This window comes from Clinocottus analis, unplaced genomic scaffold (genome assembly GCF_023055335.1).
Source record: "Clinocottus analis isolate CAN_PGR_092001 unplaced genomic scaffold, fCliAna1.0.p SCAF_29, whole genome shotgun sequence".
Taxonomy (NCBI): domain Eukaryota; kingdom Metazoa; phylum Chordata; class Actinopteri; order Perciformes; family Cottidae; genus Clinocottus; species Clinocottus analis.
The window spans coordinates 622,501-642,407 of NW_027176031.1; the positions used below are offsets into that span (position 1 = coordinate 622,501).

At 43.1% G+C, this 19,907-nt stretch overlaps 2 protein-coding genes across 2 annotated transcripts in view; both read right to left on the reverse strand.

Annotated features, from left to right (window-relative positions):
- Nucleotides 1-10,614, reverse strand: part of lonp1 (lon peptidase 1, mitochondrial) — a 17,880-nt gene extending 7,266 nt beyond the window's left edge. The window contains exons 1-12 of the mRNA XM_068593273.1: nt 10,088-10,614; nt 8,055-8,143; nt 7,075-7,194; nt 6,761-6,926; nt 4,282-4,395; nt 4,066-4,127; nt 3,023-3,152; nt 2,238-2,321; nt 2,087-2,155; nt 1,573-1,724; nt 468-606; nt 142-320 (exon numbers count right to left, since the gene is read on the reverse strand). Coding sequence (XP_068449374.1) covers nt 142-320; nt 468-606; nt 1,573-1,724; nt 2,087-2,155; nt 2,238-2,321; nt 3,023-3,152; nt 4,066-4,127; nt 4,282-4,395; nt 6,761-6,926; nt 7,075-7,194; nt 8,055-8,143; nt 10,088-10,564 — 1,781 coding nt within the window. The 5' untranslated portion in view covers nt 10,565-10,614. The remainder of the gene's footprint in view (nt 1-141; nt 321-467; nt 607-1,572; nt 1,725-2,086; nt 2,156-2,237; nt 2,322-3,022; nt 3,153-4,065; nt 4,128-4,281; nt 4,396-6,760; nt 6,927-7,074; nt 7,195-8,054; nt 8,144-10,087) is intronic.
- A 2,257-nt stretch (nt 10,615-12,871) lies between these two features.
- rsph4a (radial spoke head component 4A) lies at nt 12,872-19,591 on the reverse strand. The gene is made up of 7 exons (XM_068593300.1): nt 19,386-19,591; nt 18,102-18,324; nt 16,535-16,816; nt 15,201-15,632; nt 14,984-15,125; nt 13,270-13,387; nt 12,872-13,180 (listed from the first exon to the last, which is right to left on the reverse strand). Exons 1-7 carry the CDS (start codon nt 19,481-19,483, stop codon nt 12,946-12,948), a joined length of 1,530 nt encoding a protein of 509 aa, XP_068449401.1. The 5' UTR covers nt 19,484-19,591; the 3' UTR covers nt 12,872-12,945.
- Nucleotides 19,592-19,907: the final 316 nt, after the last annotated feature.

Here is a 19,907-nt window from a genome sequence, read left to right on the forward strand (position 1 = left end):
CTGATTCTAGGATTACAGATATGGAATCACTGATACTGAATATCAGTGATTCCATATCTGTAATCCTAGAATCAGCTGGTTGCTCTCAGCAGAGTTAGAGCTGCATGGGAGCATCATACGGTCCGGTGTAGACTTCCAGACCTGTGTCCTTTGATCTCAGCCACGTCGGTCATGCCTCCCACGCTGAAGCGGTAGTACTGTCTGTTGAGGGCTCTGGCGATAGACCGGGCGATGGAGGTCTTTCCTACGCCTGGAGGGCCGTAGAAGCAGAGGATCTTCCCCTGGGTGGAGCCACGCAGCTGGCTCACTGCGATGAACTCCTGCACACAAAGAGTCACGTTCATTTCCACAAGAAAAAGCTCCACAACTTTAGAATCCTGGTTAACTACATGTGAACATGTGTCATCAAGTAAAAACCTGTGTGTTCTTGTGCTTTAAATGGTGTGTTAGTGTGTGTGTTTGCTCACCAATATGCGTTTCTTTACATCATCCATTCCATAGTGATCTTCTTCCAGAACCTCTTTGGCTCTTTCCAATGATACGTTCTCTTCACTGTTGGTTCCCCAGGGCATGCTGGTCAGCCAGTCCAGGTAGTTACGGGTCACACTGAAACACAGGGCAGAAGGACGAGGCATCTTCAGAGAGGGAAGGACAGAGTGTGTGTGAACACGAATCTGCTGTTCATCATGCTCTGCTCCTGCAGCGTCTAGCAGTTCTGATAAAGGTCCTGTAAAGGTGTCAGGACTACCTGTGTCACACACAGCAATCTGTGCTTCTGTCAAAGGGGTCCTGCAAGCTTCTGTCTCTTTCACAATTCAAATAAACAACATTACATCTTCATTGACTATGCTCTGTATTGCAAACCAACTGTGTTATATATTAAAGTTGTGTTTACATTCAGTTTATCTTGAGGTCGAGCAAATCTGAGTGATTCCTTCATTAAAATTTGCAAAAAGCAATTTTTATAGAATATTTAATACCTTGCCACCTACCAGTCTTCCTCTTGAATATTGTGACTTTACTTTGGCCCTTACAACCACTGGAATCTATATTCCTGTGTGCTTGTGTTCTCACGAGCAAGGTTCAACAATATGATACAGGCAAATCATGTAGTGCAGTAAGTAACTGGAACTCATATCTCATATTCATGGTCTTCTGTATTGTGTCCTGAATACTGAACTAGAAAGAAAAAGATCAGTGGGCCATTATGGAATCTGTAATTATTTTCTGGAGATCTGAATAGTGAACAGAAGTTAACGCCACTCATACAGATGAGCGGTTCCTCAAGCAGAGCGCCTCGTTAGCTGCAGGACCAAAATGACCTCATGCTAGCCGTGCAACAGAGCAGCAGGGGGCCGTATATTATGAAACTCTTCATAAACCTTCATTGTCACGAAATAACAATGCCAGCTGAACATAACCAGTGAACTAAATTCCAGCATTCTGTAAGGACATAAAAACAGTTTTAGATATTTTTGACCTGACTTTAACATCTAATGATAATCTTAATGAATGATCTTCAGTAGCATTGTTAAAAGGTAATCTAGTGACACACGAATAAACAGGACCAACTTGAACTCTGAGGAGTGGTTGTCCAAAAGTCCCAGTTTGTTGAGTTCTTCGTTGATGACGTCCATGATGTGCTGTGGGACGGTCCTCTCTTTGAGTCGCTCTCTGAACTTCTCCTCGATAGCGTCTTTGTCCTCTTTTTCCAGACCTAGTTCCTGAAATCACACAGCACACACAACTGTGCATGTTAGGAAGGTACTATGACATTACCTGTAGTCATGTCAGGACCATAGAGTGGTACTATCTAGTCATGTGTTTGGGCAGTTGGGAGAGATACAATGGTGCTCTTTATGCAATCACATACAAATACTACTTATGACAGTGTCATGTGATAGAATATGTATATATGTTGTTGTGGACTTGCTCATCATGAAAGGTGTGTACTGTATTCATCCCCAAAAGGAAATTAGTTTGCTCTGCAAGCAACTTACATAAACTCAAAATGTACATCAGGAATGAACAATACTCAATATATACACATCATTTACGAAATTAAACAGACAGACAGAAGTTCTACCTTTTTAATGATCTTGAGCTGCTCCTGCAGCAGGTACTTCCTGTGGGTCTGTTTGATCTTCTCCTCCACCTGAGAGCAGAGCGGGGACACTAGTGAGAGGCTGAGGGGGTCAGCAGAGAAGTGGCTCACATGTTTGGTAAGGACCTCTGACCTCTCGGCCCAGTCGCTGCTGCAGTTTGCTCAGCTCGTACTCCTTCTTCAGCAGAGACAGAGCCTTGTAGAGGCGCTTCGGGATCTGCAGAGACACAGCAGGGTTTCAAAGGCCTGCACATGTTCAACTCATCAAGAGAAGAACTTCATATATAGATAGAGACTGTCTGACAAGTCTGTGTAATGTCTATAGTGCATTTGCCAAATCAACTACTTATTCCCCATCATTGTAACCAAACGCAAGGTTTATCGTGACATGGGCTTATTATAGCCCTTCATGGTTGAAACCAAACCCACTCTGACCAACAGTAGTCTCCGTGGGCGGCTCCTTCCTCATCCGCCTCAATGGGCTATCAGTAACAATCACTCAAACAATCTGCATCACAATGTATGCTTGTTCTTGATAAAGCCACACAAAGTGGACTGTATCATTTATCTGAGTAGAAATAACAGTATATTTCAGTTTAAAAGAGGAGACATGAAGGATCAGGTCTATATGATGCCTGATCAACCAGGACGTCCCGAAACAGGCCTGAAAAGTTTCATGAATCTCTTCCAGAACGTCTCTCAACAGTCCTACAGGTTTCCATTTATCGCTTCCAGGATGTCTCTAAACACTCCTAAAGGTTTCTTTCATCTCTTCCTAAACGTCCCTAAACAGTTCTTAAGGTTTCTTTCATCTCTTCCGAGACGTCTCTAAACAGTCCTAAAGGTTTCTTTCATCTCTTCTAGGACGTCTTCACAGAGCAGACAGCCCCTGAAGGCCTTTAAACATGAGACACTCACATTAGTCTCTTCCAGGATGTCTTGCAGTTCCTGGGATTCTGCTCCCGTCAACGCTGCTCCCATGTCGCTGAGGTAGATGGGGTTATCAACCACTCTCTGACCGGCCTGCATCATCTGGAGGACCGACTCTCTGACGCACACACACACATTTCACATCAACCTTCAGCAGATTGTAAGCACAAAGAGAATGAATTCAGTAAAGGAGTGGAGATGAAGAGTGGGGATGAAGAGTGGAAATAAGGAGTGCTATATGTTTTCCTAAGAATACATACATGATTTATTTTTCTCCGACAGAGTGGGGATGAAGAGTGGGCACAAAGAATGGAGATGAAGAGTGGGCATGCTCATGATCTCCAGTCATGTGGTGATCAGTTCAATAAAACAGAATAAAGATAGAAATCTTTCCCCCCATTGAGATGTGTTGAGTCATTAGGTTTTTCCAGTGTGTGATGTGTATGTTATTCCTTAATTTCCAGTTCAAGGGGATAGTTTTCTTGGCGATAGTTAGGGCCACGAGGAGTAATTGGCGGTTAGTTTTGTTTAGATGTATGGTTGTGATGTCTCCTAGCAGGCACAGTGAAGGGGATAAAGAGACAGTGCAGCCCAGGAAGACAGATAGTCCCTCAGTTATTTTTACCCAAAAGTATTGAACTGGTGTACAGTGCCAGGTGGCATGAATGTAGCTATCCAGACTATATTGAGTGCAATGTGGATATCCCATTTTAAACATGTTATGCCCAGTATAGGGAATTTATTCCATCATTTACAATACAGAACACCACTCCATCTGGTCATCCTTCACTTGGTTTTTACAAACATGACACCACCCAGTCTATTGATATTCACCTTTTTGTTTTTAGCCTGAAACCCACGTACATGCATACACGCATACATATCAATCTGCCCTTAACTATTAAATACACGTGCACACACACACACACACGTGCACACACACCAGAACAGAGCTACATCATAAGCACAATAATGTATAAAAACCTACACACACACACGTGTTGATAGAACAGAGTGTAAGCATATCTGACCTGTAGAGAGGGTTCAATGCAATGATGTCCCTGATGGTCTTCACTATCTCTGCTGTCAGCGCCTGCAAAACAAACAACTTCTGTTTATGACATGTGCCACAACATCGGAAATGAATGACAATCACTTGCTAAAATGTACCATCATGTATTGTGTGTGTGTGTGTGTGTGTGTGTGTGTGTGTGTGTGTGTGTGTGTGTGTGTGTGTGTGTACGTACCTTGACCTCCTCTGTGACCGTGAACTGCTCGTGCTGAATGTTGTCCACTTCTACCATCAGGATGTTGGTGGAGGGCAGAGGCTGAAGCTCTGGACTCAGCTCTGCTTCTGAAACCTACAGCAGTCAACGTAAAGATGAACATAAACACCACAATGTTATCTCACACTAATAAACAGACATTTTAACTATTTACCTGGACAACAACTGTCATTTGATTTATTCTTATTTGATCTTTAGTTGTAATAATAACATACAGGAGAAGCATAGAGTGTATTTACAGAGCTTGTGTACCACCAGTTGGACCATCAGTGTGAAATAAACTGTGTCTGTGCATCGTATCCAGTAAAAACCTTTCACTGGTCGATGAGCATTGATGCCCCACCAATCCCTGATAAAGCTACACTGTGAATAACACACCTAGTTCTTAACACTGGCAGCCTCCAAGCTAACAGTTAAGGTACGCCATGTTGCCAGGTCAGATAAGAAACGACCCAATTCAATACAAACACAGCCCAAATCATTTAAACCATTAAAATAAGTGTAGTTAGACAACATGATACACTAATTTCCTTGCCAATGTAAACGATGACATCAAGGTAAGTATATCCTACGTTATCTCAAACAATTGAATATGACTTCTTTAGCTACATCTCAGCTGGACTCTGAGTGGCAGGTTTAAGACACATAGTCAGCTTTTCCTGAAGGACGAAATAAAGTAGGTTCTCACAACGGACATGATTAATATGTAGACCCAGAGAGACCACAGGTCCAAAATGTGACCACCTCAGAATCAGAATCTTTTTATTGCCACGGGAGTTAGTACAAACGAGTAATTTGTCCTCGCGGAAGGTGCATAACAACACAACAACAGCAGCAAGAACAAAGAACATTATAAAAAGAGAAAGTATAAAATAAAATTTGGATAAAAACAAGTAATAAGTAAGTAAATAAGTAAGGTGCAGTAAATAATTAGAGATGCAATTAAAAAATAAGAAATAAAGGGGTAACGATCAATAATAATAACAATAATAAGAGTAAAAGTAAAAGTAAAGTGCACGGAAGGAGGTTATGATTATTGAAAGTGACAGGCTCCTCTGTAAGTGGAGCCACAAACAAGTGTGAAAATAAAAGATTCAGTAATGTTCATGAACTCAGTGGCTCCTCAGTTTGTGGCTTCATTGACATGCAGATTAAAATCACCAACCGGCATCACTTCATCTAGTCAGGAAGATCACTTTAATTCATGCACTGGTGAAATATTCACTTAAAGTATATTTCAGTACTTTATACAAATTCTTTATTCCATCTGTACATTTTCTTTCTTCCATCTGTAAATTTCTATTCAATTTGTATATTTTATATATTTTTATTCCATCTGTATATTTTTATTCCATTTGTATATTGTATATAATTTATTCCATTTGTATATTTTATTCCATCTGTAAATATAATATATTTTTTTTACTGCTAATTTTTTTCTTAAATCTTTAATCTGTTTATTACCGTTCTACTGTTTATTTATATTACTTGTTTTTTTTGTTTTCTTTTATTACTTATTACTTGTGAGCAGTGCTACTGTAATCCTGTAATTTCCCCACTGAGAGACTAATAAAGGATTATCTTATCTTATTTTATCTAATCTTAAGTCTGTAAACTCTGAAGAGAAATGACCCACTGAACCATCGGTAAGTCAAAAAAATGTCTTTAGCCGTAGGACTTTAGTCAGCTGGAGTTCAAAAGTAGTGAATGGTTCTGTGCTCCCATTTGACAGGAATACAGATTGTCCAGACCTCCAGCCAGGAGTCCCAATGAAAGAACAGTTCTAACCGCAAAGTTCATTTAGATGATGCATTCCTTTTCTTGCTGCCAGGTTTCCGTCACTGCTGGGACTACACCTTGAATAAGGAAGGTAGTGTAATTTATAATGTGAGCCTTGTTGGCTACAGATTAATCAGACACATCTAAATGTCGTCATCAGCACAGGAACCTTTTTCTCTGCCTTTCTTTGCACAACAGCTCATTCAGATGTAGAAGGCTAGACTGTGACATGTGAGAGTCATGTTATAGATGTAGAAGCAAGACTGTGGCATGTGAGAGTCATGTTATAGATGTAGAAGCTAGACTGTGATATATGAGGGTCATGTTATAGATGTAAAAGCAAGACTGTGGCATGCGAGGGTCATGTTATAGATGTAAAAGCTAGACTGTGATATATGAGGGTCATGTTATAGATGTAAAAGCAAGACTGTGGCATGTGAGGGTCATGTTATAGATGTAAAAGCTAGACTGTGATATATGAGGGTCATGTTATAGATGTAAAAGCTAGACTGTGATATATGAGGGTCATGTTATAGATGTAAAAGCAAGACTGTGGCATGTGAGGGTCATGTTATAGATGTAAAAGCTAGACTGTGGCATGTGAGGGTCATGTTATAGATGTAAAAGCTAGACTGTGGCATGTGAGGGTCATGTTACAGACCTTGTCCTCAAGCTGCTCCGTAGGAGAACCCGGTTGTTCCTTGCGGGTGCGTTTGGCTTTGCGTCTGGATGGAGGTTTGGCTTGGGGTTCTGACTCTGACTCTGAAGACACGGGGGACGTCGTTGCTTCTTCAGGCTCTATCTCCAGCTGTCTGGTGATCCGAATCCTGACAGAGCAGAGTGTAGCAATATCGTATATAGTGGAAGTCTACACATTGTACATGCAGCGGTGTGCCATGGGGAGCAAAGTCTCCAGGTTTTCATTCCAACCAACCACGATGCCTTTGTCCCAAAACAAGCCGTGGCGTCTCTAACCTGCGGTGTCCCATGACGATCATCCTCAGCTTGTCTCCCAGGTCCTGCATCTCATGAATCTGAACAAAGGTCCCTGTAGAATAGACGGCATCTAGAGACTCCACCACATCCGACTCATCCCTGCAAGAGACAGAAAGACTTATTACTGCAGACACATGACAGCAGGCAGCATGTCCAGCTCTCAGTACCTTTCACTGCTCACCTCAGACACACATGATGCCTACGATATGTAGAACTGGTCCACACACCAAACAAGTTGTCCTATGTTGCGCAGACCAATATTTACACGTGTATTACACATTATGCCAAGTTGAGAATGGCTTTAAAATGCCTCGTTTGAGGTCCTGCACAGAACGGATCAGCAGAATCAAAGGGTTTCACAGGCAGTCATTTTCACATAAATGTAAATTTACAAATCCCTATAAATATATGTCTGTAAACTAAGAGTAGCCTACAGATTGGGTCTAACAGGAAGTAACTGTTTAGTTGACTTCCTGTGTGAACACGGTCTGACTTGACCTCCTCTCGTCCACTCTCCAGGCGAGGAGCAGCTGACCTCAAACAAGACCGATATCTCATTTGTTAAACGCCTGTCGCCTTGATTCCTCTCCCCTCGATGCCTAAAACGAGATGTGAGGCGTCCAGGAAAGAAATCGAGAAATGATAACTTGTAGTTCCATGAATATCTAATATTCTCATATTGGTCAAGTGATAAAGTGAACTTTGTTATTGAGAAAACTCAAGTTTATTGTGTGTGCAGCTTCCTCCTCTGACACAGATGTGAGGCTGCAGGACGCCGACAAAGACCTCTTTGCACCATTTCTCTTTTTTGCACGAATAAATACTTTAAAGATAAGTTTGGGTGTTGGGTGTTTATTGGTGTTGTATTGTGGTGAGTGACAGGAGACATTCTACCAGGTGAAGACGAGTGAAGAGCATTAGGAGCAAAGCTCTCGTCAATGAGGAGACGCATCACTTACTGATCGTCTCTCTTCAGGAAGACTCCAGCGTACGGCTGAGCCAGACGAACCTTCCTCCTCAGCAGCTCCATCAGCGCCTTGTTCTTCACCTGACAGGATAAACACAGACGTCACACACATGCATACGTAATGTTCTGGAACCCTTCAAAAGGAAGGGAACTTTGAAGTCATTCCAGTGGTTGTACATTCCCAAAACTCCTGATGGGTGATTCCCCCAGGAGTTTTAGGAATGTCTGATCTTTTAAAGCACTAAATAATAAATGGATTGAACCTGTATAGACATTTGATAGTCTTTCACACTCCACGTCATCATTCACCCAGTCACACACTGATGGGATGCCATGCCACCTGCTGATTTAGGACTAACTAACATACATATAGCGCAGGAACAACTATGGGAGCAATTTGGGGTCAAGTGTCTCACTAAAGGACACATCCAAGGGCCGGCTCTACCACTGAGCCACAGCTCCTCATCAGTCCCCACAGATGAAGTCACAGTCGACACACACAGTCTAAACACCAGTGCCAGGATTTGAGACAAAGATGAATCATGTCTGAACTTTAAATGTGATCTATGACGTGAACATCTCCATTGAAAAACAAACTGAAATGTTTCAGGGGGAAGAATAAAAAACTACAATAACCTGATTGCAGAAGTAAAAACATCTCTGGTAACTGAGGATGTGCCTGTGTTTTTTTTTTCCAAAAAATAAATAAAAAATAAAAAATTCATTCAAAAAGGCGTTTTTTACTTTGAGTTGACTTTTATGACCTTAATTTTATGACTTTGATTTTAACTATGTGGCACTCTGAGATTCTCGGATGAAGAGTGCCTTACAAATAAAATGTATTATTATTATTATTATTCAGGATTAACTAATCAAATTTAAACTCATGTTAAATAGTCAGTACACACTGGCCTTCATTAAAGAGACTCCGATTAATGATTCCCATATAACGTTCAGCTGTTCCAGGAGGATTTCTGACATGTTCTGAGTTGCATCTTACAGCAAAAGCGTCAGAAGGATCTCATTGTTGAAAGCTATCAGTCGGGAGAAGGGTACCAAACACTGTCCGCGGCAGTAGATATACCATTGACACAGTGAACACAGAGAACAAAGTGAACACAGACCTCATCAAGTGGAGAAACTATGGCACAACAGGGTTATGACCAAGAACCGGACCTCCCTCCTACATTGATGAAAAGACAACTGCTCAGGGAGGTTTCCAAGAGGCCGAGAGCAACGTGAAGGATCTGCAGGAACATCTGCATGTGTACTGCATGTTGTGCACAACAATCTACTGTATTCTTCACGTTTGGGGAAAGACAAAAGCCTTTTAACATAAAACAATTCAAGCTCATGAATACACTTTTGTGAAAACGTATTCTTGTCTGATGGGACCGCGGGTGAAATTTGTATATCCACTGTAGTCCACATAAGCCATCAGGTACGAGTACGGCTTATGTTATGGTTGCATGTGGCGACAGGGTCCACATCTGCAGTCTGAGGAGCTGGAGACTGGAGACAATCTCTTGAGTCCTAATGATCAGCCTCGGTATCGCTATTGTCCAAATCTAAACTACGTGGAGAAATAACCTGAGCTGAGATAACCCTGGTGACATCACTGTTATGGCACTGGGGTGTCCACTAATAGAAAGATAAGCTATTGGTGTGTGTGTGTGTGTGTGTGTGTGTGTGTGTGTGTGTGTGTGTGTGTGTGCATATATTCGATCAGGAGGTTACAGCCGCTGTTATCAGTTTATACACTTTTAGTGGTCAGAGGACGAGAAAGTCTCCATGTAAATGAAGGTCCATCCACCATCAGGACCAATTCTTCCACATGTGTTGCCCCACGTGTTGCCTCACATGGGGCAACACATGAGGTTGCACACACAACACATGAGGTCGCATGCATGAGGCACCACATGAGGTTGCCCCATGCTGCAGAGGTCCAGCTGGAACCGGTTCTGTCCCGGGACTCCCCGCAGAGTGAACCGGTTGCATCACCCGGTGTCCTTGAGGGAGCTTCACCTCTATAATCTTGATGAAGCGCGGGAACACGGGGTTCCTGCTCACAGCGATCAGCGGCACGTTAGGGAACAGCTCCGGGACCATCATGGGGGTGAGGGCGGTCACCTGCGGGCCGTAGGGCGCCCCCCCATCTCCGCCGGACTCTTCCCCCCCAGAGCCCGCACTGTCCCCGCCTTCCTGCCCGGAGAAGCCCGCGCCGCTTGCCCGGTTCCCGAACATCCGGTCATGGATCATAGCGGGTCGAGAGTTCTGTGTGAGGAAATCCGTTTGGCCACGGAGAAAGACCCCGACCCGCATCCAGCGGTGCCGCGTGACGGCCCCCCTGCCAGCTGTCACTGCGGGGCCGGCCGGGACGTTGGAGAAGCCCCGCGGAGAGGGGAGCCCGCTCGGGCCGCAGCCGGGCCGCAGCGCCCCGGGCAGGCTGAGTCTTCTCTGCAGGTGTCGAGCAGCGATGACCATGTTGGCGCAGGTCGCCATTGCTGGAGCTTTCTGTTGTTACAGCATCAGCGTGTGACCGACGACTTCCGTCAGCGTTTGATGACGTTTTTCTCTACCGATACGCGGATTGGCTGCTTGAGATGAGCCGGGCCTGCGCACAAACGATCACCGCATATTGCATGCAGGGTTATTTGACCGATTTAACCCCCGCCACGGCTGTGATCCTGTCCCCGTAGGGCCTTAAACCCAGACCCCACGGGACCTCACTGACGTCACCGAGTGGCGTGAGAGGCTTCAGCCGCGGACAAAAAGGCCATTCACTGGATGAAAAAAATTAGATCCCTTTGACGTTTATTTACGACTGTTTGTTACGTTTTGCCATCTGACGTCGTAACCGTTGCAACATAAAAGCTGACATGGCTGACATGCATGAAGTGGTTATTATGCTCGCGTACAGGTAGCGCAGCTAACAAGGAGACTGACGATTGTTGATGAAGCAGCAAAACATATGTTTTTCCAGGAAACGTTGCATGACGTGTTGCAGAGGAAAACATTGACCGAATACAACAAGACAGACGTATTCTTAGACCGTTCCGTTAACTCAGCTGTACTCCGTGAGGATCTATGATTTTTAACAGGTGCCGCACAGTTTTTTGAGTCACTACCAAACCAGATTGGATGCATTTCAAATGCATGAAATTGTATCCATGAAGCATCCCGTGTTGGTTGAACTGCTCCTGCAGAAACAGAGCGACACCCAGCACGTCAGATTGTTCAGGCTTTCTGCCTGAACAATCCTAACGCCTTGACATGCCCGCGCAGTGTTGACATACTAAATGTAATACCATCCTCATTTTTCAGAAACATCAGTATTTTCTCGTGTCTCAAAACGAGAAGGTATTAATAGCAGATTAACTGCGATATCGCCATCATTGCCACTGAGAGGATTTGCAGACGTTTCCTTTTTTCTTTATCTTTTCTCGTAATTACGAGAAAAGATCTCTTATTTACGAGAAAAGGGATCTTTTCTTTTATCCAGTGAATGCAATGCGCTTCCGTACAATCCCAATCTCCACCCTAAACCCTCAAACCCTGAACCCTCGGGGACTCACTGACGTCAGCTGCGAACTGGTTAAGTGTGAGAGTCTGTGAGGGCTTGAACTGGTGTAAACATGAATGGGACAGCGCTTTGCTGCAACATCACGTGACGACATTAAAAACTATTGTGTACAATTGTGTATTTAGTTTATTCTTTTTATTCACTGATTTGAACGTCTGCCTCACAAGATGAGAAGTCATTTTACTTTTTTTGTCAAAATGAAATGTTTGATAAATGTACAGATATATATATATATATAGATATCTATCTATATATCTATATATCTATATATCTATATATATATAGATATCTATCTATATATATATATATATATATATATATATATAGATATATAGATATCTATCTATCTATATATATATATATATATATATATATATATATAGATATATAGATATATAGATATCTATCTATCTATCTATATATCTATATATCTATATATATATATATATATATATATATATATATATATATATATATATATATATATATATATATATATATTGTCTGCTTGCATTCACCTAATTCATGTGTTTTTATGTTCCATAATGTTGTAAAGGCATTTTATCGAGCTAAATGCCCATGTACCTCTTTGTTTACCTTCTTTTTTTTACATCTTTATTCTTCCCTTGGGAACTGCGTGTTTAACCTCACGTCGCAATGCATTGTGGGTAATTCCCTTAGGCAAAGTCAGCATCTAATGTTGACTTGGAAAGGGATCATAAAGGGCTCAAAATGTCTTAACAGGCACTTCACAATTTGACAATGGAACACCCCTAAACCCTCAAGGACTACGCGGGAGCGCGCCTCAAAGGCTGTGAGTCCGTAAGCATGGAGATTGGGATTGGGCCAAACACAGCTGACCCGGAAGTAAAGATGATTACCATCATCTTATAAAGTGTGGTTTCAACAACTAGATGTGAGGTGACAGAAGACACTTGTTTGGTCATTCTTCTGCTTTTACAGGGTAAACTCACCCTCAACACAATGAGGCTACATGTTGTTGTTTACTTTGCTCACATGCGCTGACTGCTGGTTGTTGGTGCACACTGCCTTGAGGCAGAACCAGTGTGACAGAAACTCTCCTCTCAACGTGCGGTGATCAGTGAAGTGTGTGAGACATTGTTCCAGTGAGCGAGTGTCAATGTGGATTCATAGTTACCTCTCGACACAACTGACCCGTTCACATGTTCACTTCATTAATTAGAATGTACTATATCAAGCCATGCTGCTGAATAAAGTGATTTATTTGGCCATTGACTTATTCCAAGTAGTTACTTGAATATTTAATGTGCAACTGTTCTCAGTCGTCGTCATCGTCGTCGTCATCGTCGTTCATGTCCTCCATTTCTTCCTGGTTGGCTCGCTTCTGCTCCAAAGCTTCCTCCAGTTCCTGCTCCTCCTCCAGAGAGGGGTCCAGGGCCTCGGTGATCTCTGGTCCGCTGGGGTACTCTTTCTGTGGAGGCGGGGGAATCACGGGGCTGTAGCCTTGCCCTGCGTACTTCAGACCCCAGCCAATGTAAATGTTCTCAAACTTCCTACAAGAAGAAACAGCACAGGGTGGTTGTGTTCAGGATCCTGAGAGAAGGAACACAGGAAATCAGAGTATTCACATCTTTTCACCTACTTTCCACGAGCGTATGCATATGCCCCTGGCCAAAGATTAGAGCGCTGCACCGCTACTGCATGCTGGGAGGTAAGAGTGGAGGACAAGTTGGAGGTCCAGGGAATAACGTTGAACATTTCTGAGAGACAAATATTAAAAAGATTTAGCGGCTTAAATAACAGGGTTGTTTCTGACCCACCGTCAGTGTTTGGCCTGTAGGTGGCATTCAGTTTGAAACAAAGCAATGTCTTCAAGCCGCCTTCCAGACAAACCCACGTGTTCATGTTCCCTATAAGGAACATGCATTTGTATCTGCCTTCAGACTCTGATCTCTCTACAAAGCAACACCACTCCAACATATTGAAATAAACATGATCAGTGATATCAGAGTAAATGTGTATTTCAATATGTTGGAGGTCAAGCAGACGAGCACCAGCACGGCGCAAAGTGAAACATAATAAAAGATAAACATGATGAGTGATATCAGAGTAAATGTGTATCTTATATTATGTTTCACTTTGCGCCGTGCTGGTGCTCGTCTGCTTGATCACTGTCACTGAGTATAGAGAACGACCTCAAGCCAACTTTAACACCTACAAACTATAAACCTGCAGCCTGAACCGTAGAACTGGAAGAGTTGACCTTTAAGCTCCGTGAGGGTTTGGTTCTGTCCCTTTGTCCAGGGTTTGAGGCTCTCAGACATTTTGGAGTCCTCTATGAACCTTTCTGTCAGTCTGCATTAGATGCAGACTTTGCCCAAGGGAATTACCCACAATTCACTGCAATGCGACAATATAAAAACTGGCTAACCAGTGGAAGAATGGAGATGTAAAGAAATGTTAACTAAGAGGACGACTCATGAACCAGCCGAAAAAATGACATTTACACAACATTATGGAGGAAATGATGTTAACATAACAATATTAAGGATTATATATATATATATATATATATATATATATATATATATATATATATATATATATATATATATATATATATATATATATATATATATATATATATACACACACACACACATCTTGGATGATGACCAACCAGGTAGCCGGAGCTAACAAAGGGGGCTAGATTTTCTAGATAAAATCCTTTTGAGTAACAGGAGTTTAACAACGGGCCTGCTTATTCTTGAGATGGTTAATAAGGAAAGTACCTTACCTAAAGGGTGGATTGTTCCAATAGAAGACCACATGCTATTCCAGTAGCAATATCTGATACTTCTGCAGACTCGTAACGTACAGACTTCTTGTCAGCTTTTAACGTCTTTAACCTTTCAGCTAAAGAAACCAGTACATGTATATTGTATTGTGTTTTTTGGTCTTTTAAAGTACAAAGCATTTCTTCTTTCAGCCTTTTCATCTCATTTATTTCCTTTTACATCTCTTGACAGTATCTCAGTTCAGCTTCCAGCTTCTCTATCAAAGTGCTTCTTTAGGTTTTGCAGTTCAGGAACAAAGTCTTCCGGTTGTACATTTCAGTTTCCCATGTTCAGAAATGCATCTCAGAACTCTGCTAGAGCCTGGATGAGCATATCAACATCTTTATCACCTTCTGGTCTCATCTGAGACTACATTCACTGAGGACAGTAATACTGCCTGAGACCTTAGTCACTTTATTTGGGGAGATGTAAAATGCATTTAAAAAGTCACCCATCCCAAGTGGCTACGTTTTAAACATAACTGGTTTGGTGTGAAAATGTCCAAAGTCAAAGACAGACCTGCATCTTCGGAGAGGGGGGTGTACAGCAGGGGTCCAACTTCTGGCTCAGGTTCATCCAGCTCTTCCTTCTCTTCAGACTCGCCTTCCTCATTAGACTCTTCTCCCGATTTCATAGCCAGGTTCACCCATGTACAGCGGCCCTAAAGCGTGCAGAGAACACTCAGTACGCATCAGCTGAGGAAAGGGTTCGTGCAGCTGCTGGATTAGACCGGTACCTGTTGCAGGATGTGCTCAACGTGATGCACCCAGGTGGACAGAGACTCAGCCATCTTGGCAACAGAAATGCCCTCAAAGCTGTCCCGGTTTGTCTCGTCTTCCTCCTCACCTTCCTCCTTCCCGGCCTGGAAGAAGCCCTGGGGGCTGACCTGTGTGCCAGCAGAGATCCGAGCAATCTGTGCCCTCAGGTAGTTGGTCTCATCCCCGGGGAAAGGCGGGTAGCTGACTACCGGGGCGTCCAGCCGCCCAGTGAACAGCTTCCGCATCTGGCGAGCTGCCGTGATATGGGCTGGACTGACCGGAGGGAGCTTGACCCACGGAAGACCTGGCTCTTTGCACACGTAGTAAACTGACTTGTTAGCGCCGGTTCCCAGGTCCTCCTTTGGCACCGGGGGTAGAGGTTTATAAGAGGACTGCGGGAGAGCATCCACCTGAAAGCAAACAAGACCAGAAACACACTCAAACTATTAATTTAATTTCTTTTTTTTAAAAAGATGATGGGACTCTTTTTAATAGAGTTAATCATTTAAAATACATTTAAATTCATTACAATCACATAGTGTTAAACATTGTATGGGAGTTGCAATCAAATGTTACGAAAATATATATTAAAAAAAAGGACAAAGACAAATATTACAAAATATATTAAAAGCCAAATAAATTCTTAGCAGTCAAACCTTTTATTGTGATATTAAATTGTGCATCTTTTTTTTGCTGCCTTCCAGTTACTTGGTAGAGAGACTTATATGTTCCTGTTTATTTTACTCATCAGAAGAGTTAATATTGTTGTCACTCTTCAAACATAATTTTGTTAATATTCATCCAAAATAAGTAAAATCCATTTGTCTAATTATTAAAACCTTAATTATGCTCCAGAGCACATGACGGGAAAGCTGTGAAAAGATGAATAAAATATGTTTGTATTCATTCTGGGCGACTGTGGCTCAGTGGTTAGCACTTTGTCTTTTATTCAGAGGGTCGTTGTGTCCTTGAGCAAGACACGTAACCCCTAATGGCTTCCATTGCTGTGTCTACGGTGTATAGAGCAAACATGTAAGTTGCTTTGGATAAAAGCGTCAGCTAAATAAAATGTAATGTTATTCCCATGCATGCTGCTCAGAGTCATGCAGTAAGTGAGAACTTGTGGTTTTGTGTTGGAAATGAACATTATACAAAACGTTTGAGACATACACATGTTGAGAAAGCATTAACAGCTAATTAAACAAATCAAAATACTACAATATGCTTTAAGCATCATGGATTCAAATAAAGCTTTTGAAGCTGAGGTAAACACAGTTTGAGAATAGATGAAGAGTACTTTCCTCTTCCTCACCTCATTCTCTTGAGCCTCTGCTTCTTTCTCCTCTTCCTCAACTAGTTCTTCAGAGCTCTTCTCTTCCTCTGCCTCCCCCTCTCTGTAATCGGCCTCAGCAACAATGTAGCTGCTCTCTGTTCCCAGGACTTTTCCCCAGAGCCGGCAGCGCAGCAGCGCCTGCGCCTCCACCAGTTGCTTCAGGGCCAGGAACACCCTCTGCATCTCCTCCCGGCCTAGACCCACTCCAGCCTGCTCCAGGTAGAAGCCCACCTCACTCACGTCAGGGAGGGGGGGCTCCATCTGAAACACAAACCATGGCTCCGTTTACTACACCAGCAAGAGCTTATTAATGAGAGTCAACATGGGATTTCTTTCTCTTGTTTCCTAACTTCCCTCCTCCAGGTTCACCATCTGTCATAAAGAGAGGTGGAGAAGAACACATAAGACCAGGAATCCAACCAGCAACCTTGCATGGGGCAGAGCCGGGTGGGGTCCTCAGTGGGACAGTAGTTAAAAGCTTGTGTACTCATGTTCACCTTGAAGCAGTGTTTCAACAGCAGCAGAGTCTGAGACTCCATAACAAAGGAAGTTAAAGTCTAGTCCACCTCAATGCTATATTACCCCACTCGAGAGTTACGTTCATTAAATGCAGCGTTACTTGTGATTCCCAGAGTCTTAAAAAATAGGTTGGGGGCTAGAGCCTTCAGTTATCAAGCTCCTCTTCTGTGGAATAAGCTTCCACTTTCAGTCAGAGGGGCAGACACGGTCACCTCATTTAAGAGTAGACTTAAAACGTTCCTCTTTGACAAAGCTTAAAGTTAGGGCTGGCTTAGGTTAGCCCTGCTCCAGCCCCTAGATATGCTGCTATAGGCCTAGACTGCTAGACTGCATCTTAGGATACACTGAGCTTCTCTCTGTGCTTCCTTGCCTCAAGTTTCCCTGGACCGTGGCTGTCTGGAGCTGGTCCTGCCCCCCACCATAGATCGTGGCTGTCAGGAGCTGCCCCCTTGTATTTGTGATTTTGGGCTATACAAAATAAACTGAATTGAATTGTAATGTAAGCTCATAAAGGTTGGACCATTGAGTTGTGGTGTATCATCATGTATGCGCTGCGAGGTGGACAGCTGGCAGGGTTTCAGTGGCAGGGAAGGATGGGAGGGACCAGGGAGGGAGGCACATTCGTCATCAGAGGTAGTGCTGGTCCGTCGCAGTCAGATGTAGTAGGAGGGAAAGACTTCAAGTCCCTCTGGAACACATCCTGTGTCACATGGAAACGATGCTCGACCAAGAGCGAAAGAGTCTTGCAGAAATAAAATGAGTTTAAAAAACTTGTTTCACTTAAATTAGGACCTTTGATCAGATGTCAAAGAAACAATGAGGATGATGAATCTGACAGACATTCTATGACAGCTGTCAGTGTTTCATAAAGTTAGGACACTGGCCATAGAACAGTCAATGAAGACGGTGACTCGTAACCTGCGTGGTCACGCTTCCCTTTACAACACAGCGTGAACAGGTGAGCCTTGATGCCAACATCATCCCTTCACACCAGCCAGATAAATTCATGTGGGGCACGTTGCATTACCAGTTCGTCCTCCTGGTCCTCCTCCTCTGGCCAATAGAACAGCCGGCGCTGTTGCTCCGCCAGCAGCTCCGCGGCGTCGCTCTGCGGGGTGTCTCGCAAGCCGCTGTGCTGGTCTTCATAGAGAGTCCGCTTTACGTCGTGGCTGATGTCCTCGATCACATCCACCGCATTGTGTGGACGCTCATCCATCACTCTCATCAGCAAGCAGGTGAGGTGGTCATATCTGGAACACAGACACAGTGAGGCGTTCTTACTTCTACTGTTTCATATGAGTGAGAGGGAGAGACAATCACTCCTCCTGTGTGTACTATTGGAAAAGCTGCATAAATATGGATTCCATGACATTACATATTGTAAATATTATATAGGTGGAGGCTTCAAATAAGCCAATTTTTTTTTCTCTTCCTGCACTGTAATATGTTATATTTGTTTAATTTTGTTTGAATTGTGCTAAATAAATAAAGCTGCCATGTGCAGTGTCTCACCATGTGGAGCTGGATGATTACTATGTTCTATAGTTGTCTCGCCTTGCTTTTCTTTTAACAAAGGAGCTTTTCAATCATGAATACTTGTGTTTTGAGTTGTAATATAACTTATGATAGTATTTGTTATACAACATATATGAGGCTGATTGTTAAATGTCATGCATCAGCTGGTGTTAAGGGACCGACATGAGGAGTTCAAAAACAACCATCAGCGGGTGCTATACACTCAGAATAAAATAAAGCTGCATAAAATAAAGCTGCTCTCTTATTGTGAAGGACTGAACTACGGTCCCGGATGTGACAACATGACGTCATGTTGGGGACCTGGAGCAAGTTCAGATCCCCCCACGACCAGCAGCGCCCGCCGCCCGGTGTGTACAACGAGGAGAGAAGAGTCAGGACCGGGCCTTAGCGTCCTTTTACCGGCTCGAGTAAAGGCATAGCGAACTAATAATTAAAACGATATCGAGCTCAGCTGAAAACGTTGTATGATCATCTGTATCTATATTTTATGTGGATTTATATTGTAACGTTAGGTTAATTATTAGTTAATTATTGTTTACTCATCAGTTACTACTTCACAAAACGCATTTATAATGTTTTCTTTTTTTTTAATTCAGTACAATGACACCAGTAAACGTTGTTTTAATTCATCTGTTTACATGATCACGGAATGTATTGATGTATTGTAAGCGCTAGCTCGCTCGCTAGCTCCCCGCAGCGGTTTGGTTAGAATAGCTGTGGTGTAGCTAGCCACAGCTGATAGCATAGCTAGCTCGCTAGCTCCAGTTAGACTCACAGGTTCCGATCGCTGTGCGTGCTGGCTGTCATCATGAAGGCCTTGAGCGAGGCCGCGGACTGCCGTCTCCGCTCACTGCAGTCTCGCTCTGCGTCCATCGTGCTTCACCTGTGTTGCTAGCGGCCGCACTGCGTTAGCACTGTTAGCAGGGGGCGCGGCGGACTGGAGATCCAAACTTCTCCAGTTGCTATGGTTACTGTAACAAAACGGTTGTTAGGCTCGCGGGGGGAAAGGAAGCATCCACGTGACCCGTTGTTGCCATCACAGCAGGACACGTTGGCTCCGTAGCATCTCTTTGTTCCTTTCTCCAGAAGTTATTCTCTCTTGTAGATAATTCATCATCAATTAATGTGCCATGCTTCTGTACAGTTTTATACCAGTCATATGGAAATTAAAAGTGAAATCCATCAAAAATAAATAACATTTTATTACCTGTAAAACCTTTTCTCTTAGCTACCAGATTCCATATGAAGGGAACATCAACTATGCAATGACATCCGCTAGGCTCGAAGGACAAATAGA

Coding starts and splice junctions, on each gene's coding strand:
- rsph4a (XM_068593300.1), bottom strand. CDS start 19,483: ATGGACGCAGAGCGAGACTGCAGTGAGCGGAGACGGCAGTCCGCGGCC. Junction 18,325..19,385: donor ACGCACAGCGATCGGAACCT/GTGAGTCTAACT, acceptor TCTGTGTTCCAG/ATATGACCACCTCACCTGCT. Junction 13,181..13,269: donor TATGCATACGCTCGTGGAAA/GTAGGTGAAAAG, acceptor TTCTTCTTGTAG/GAAGTTTGAGAACATTTACA.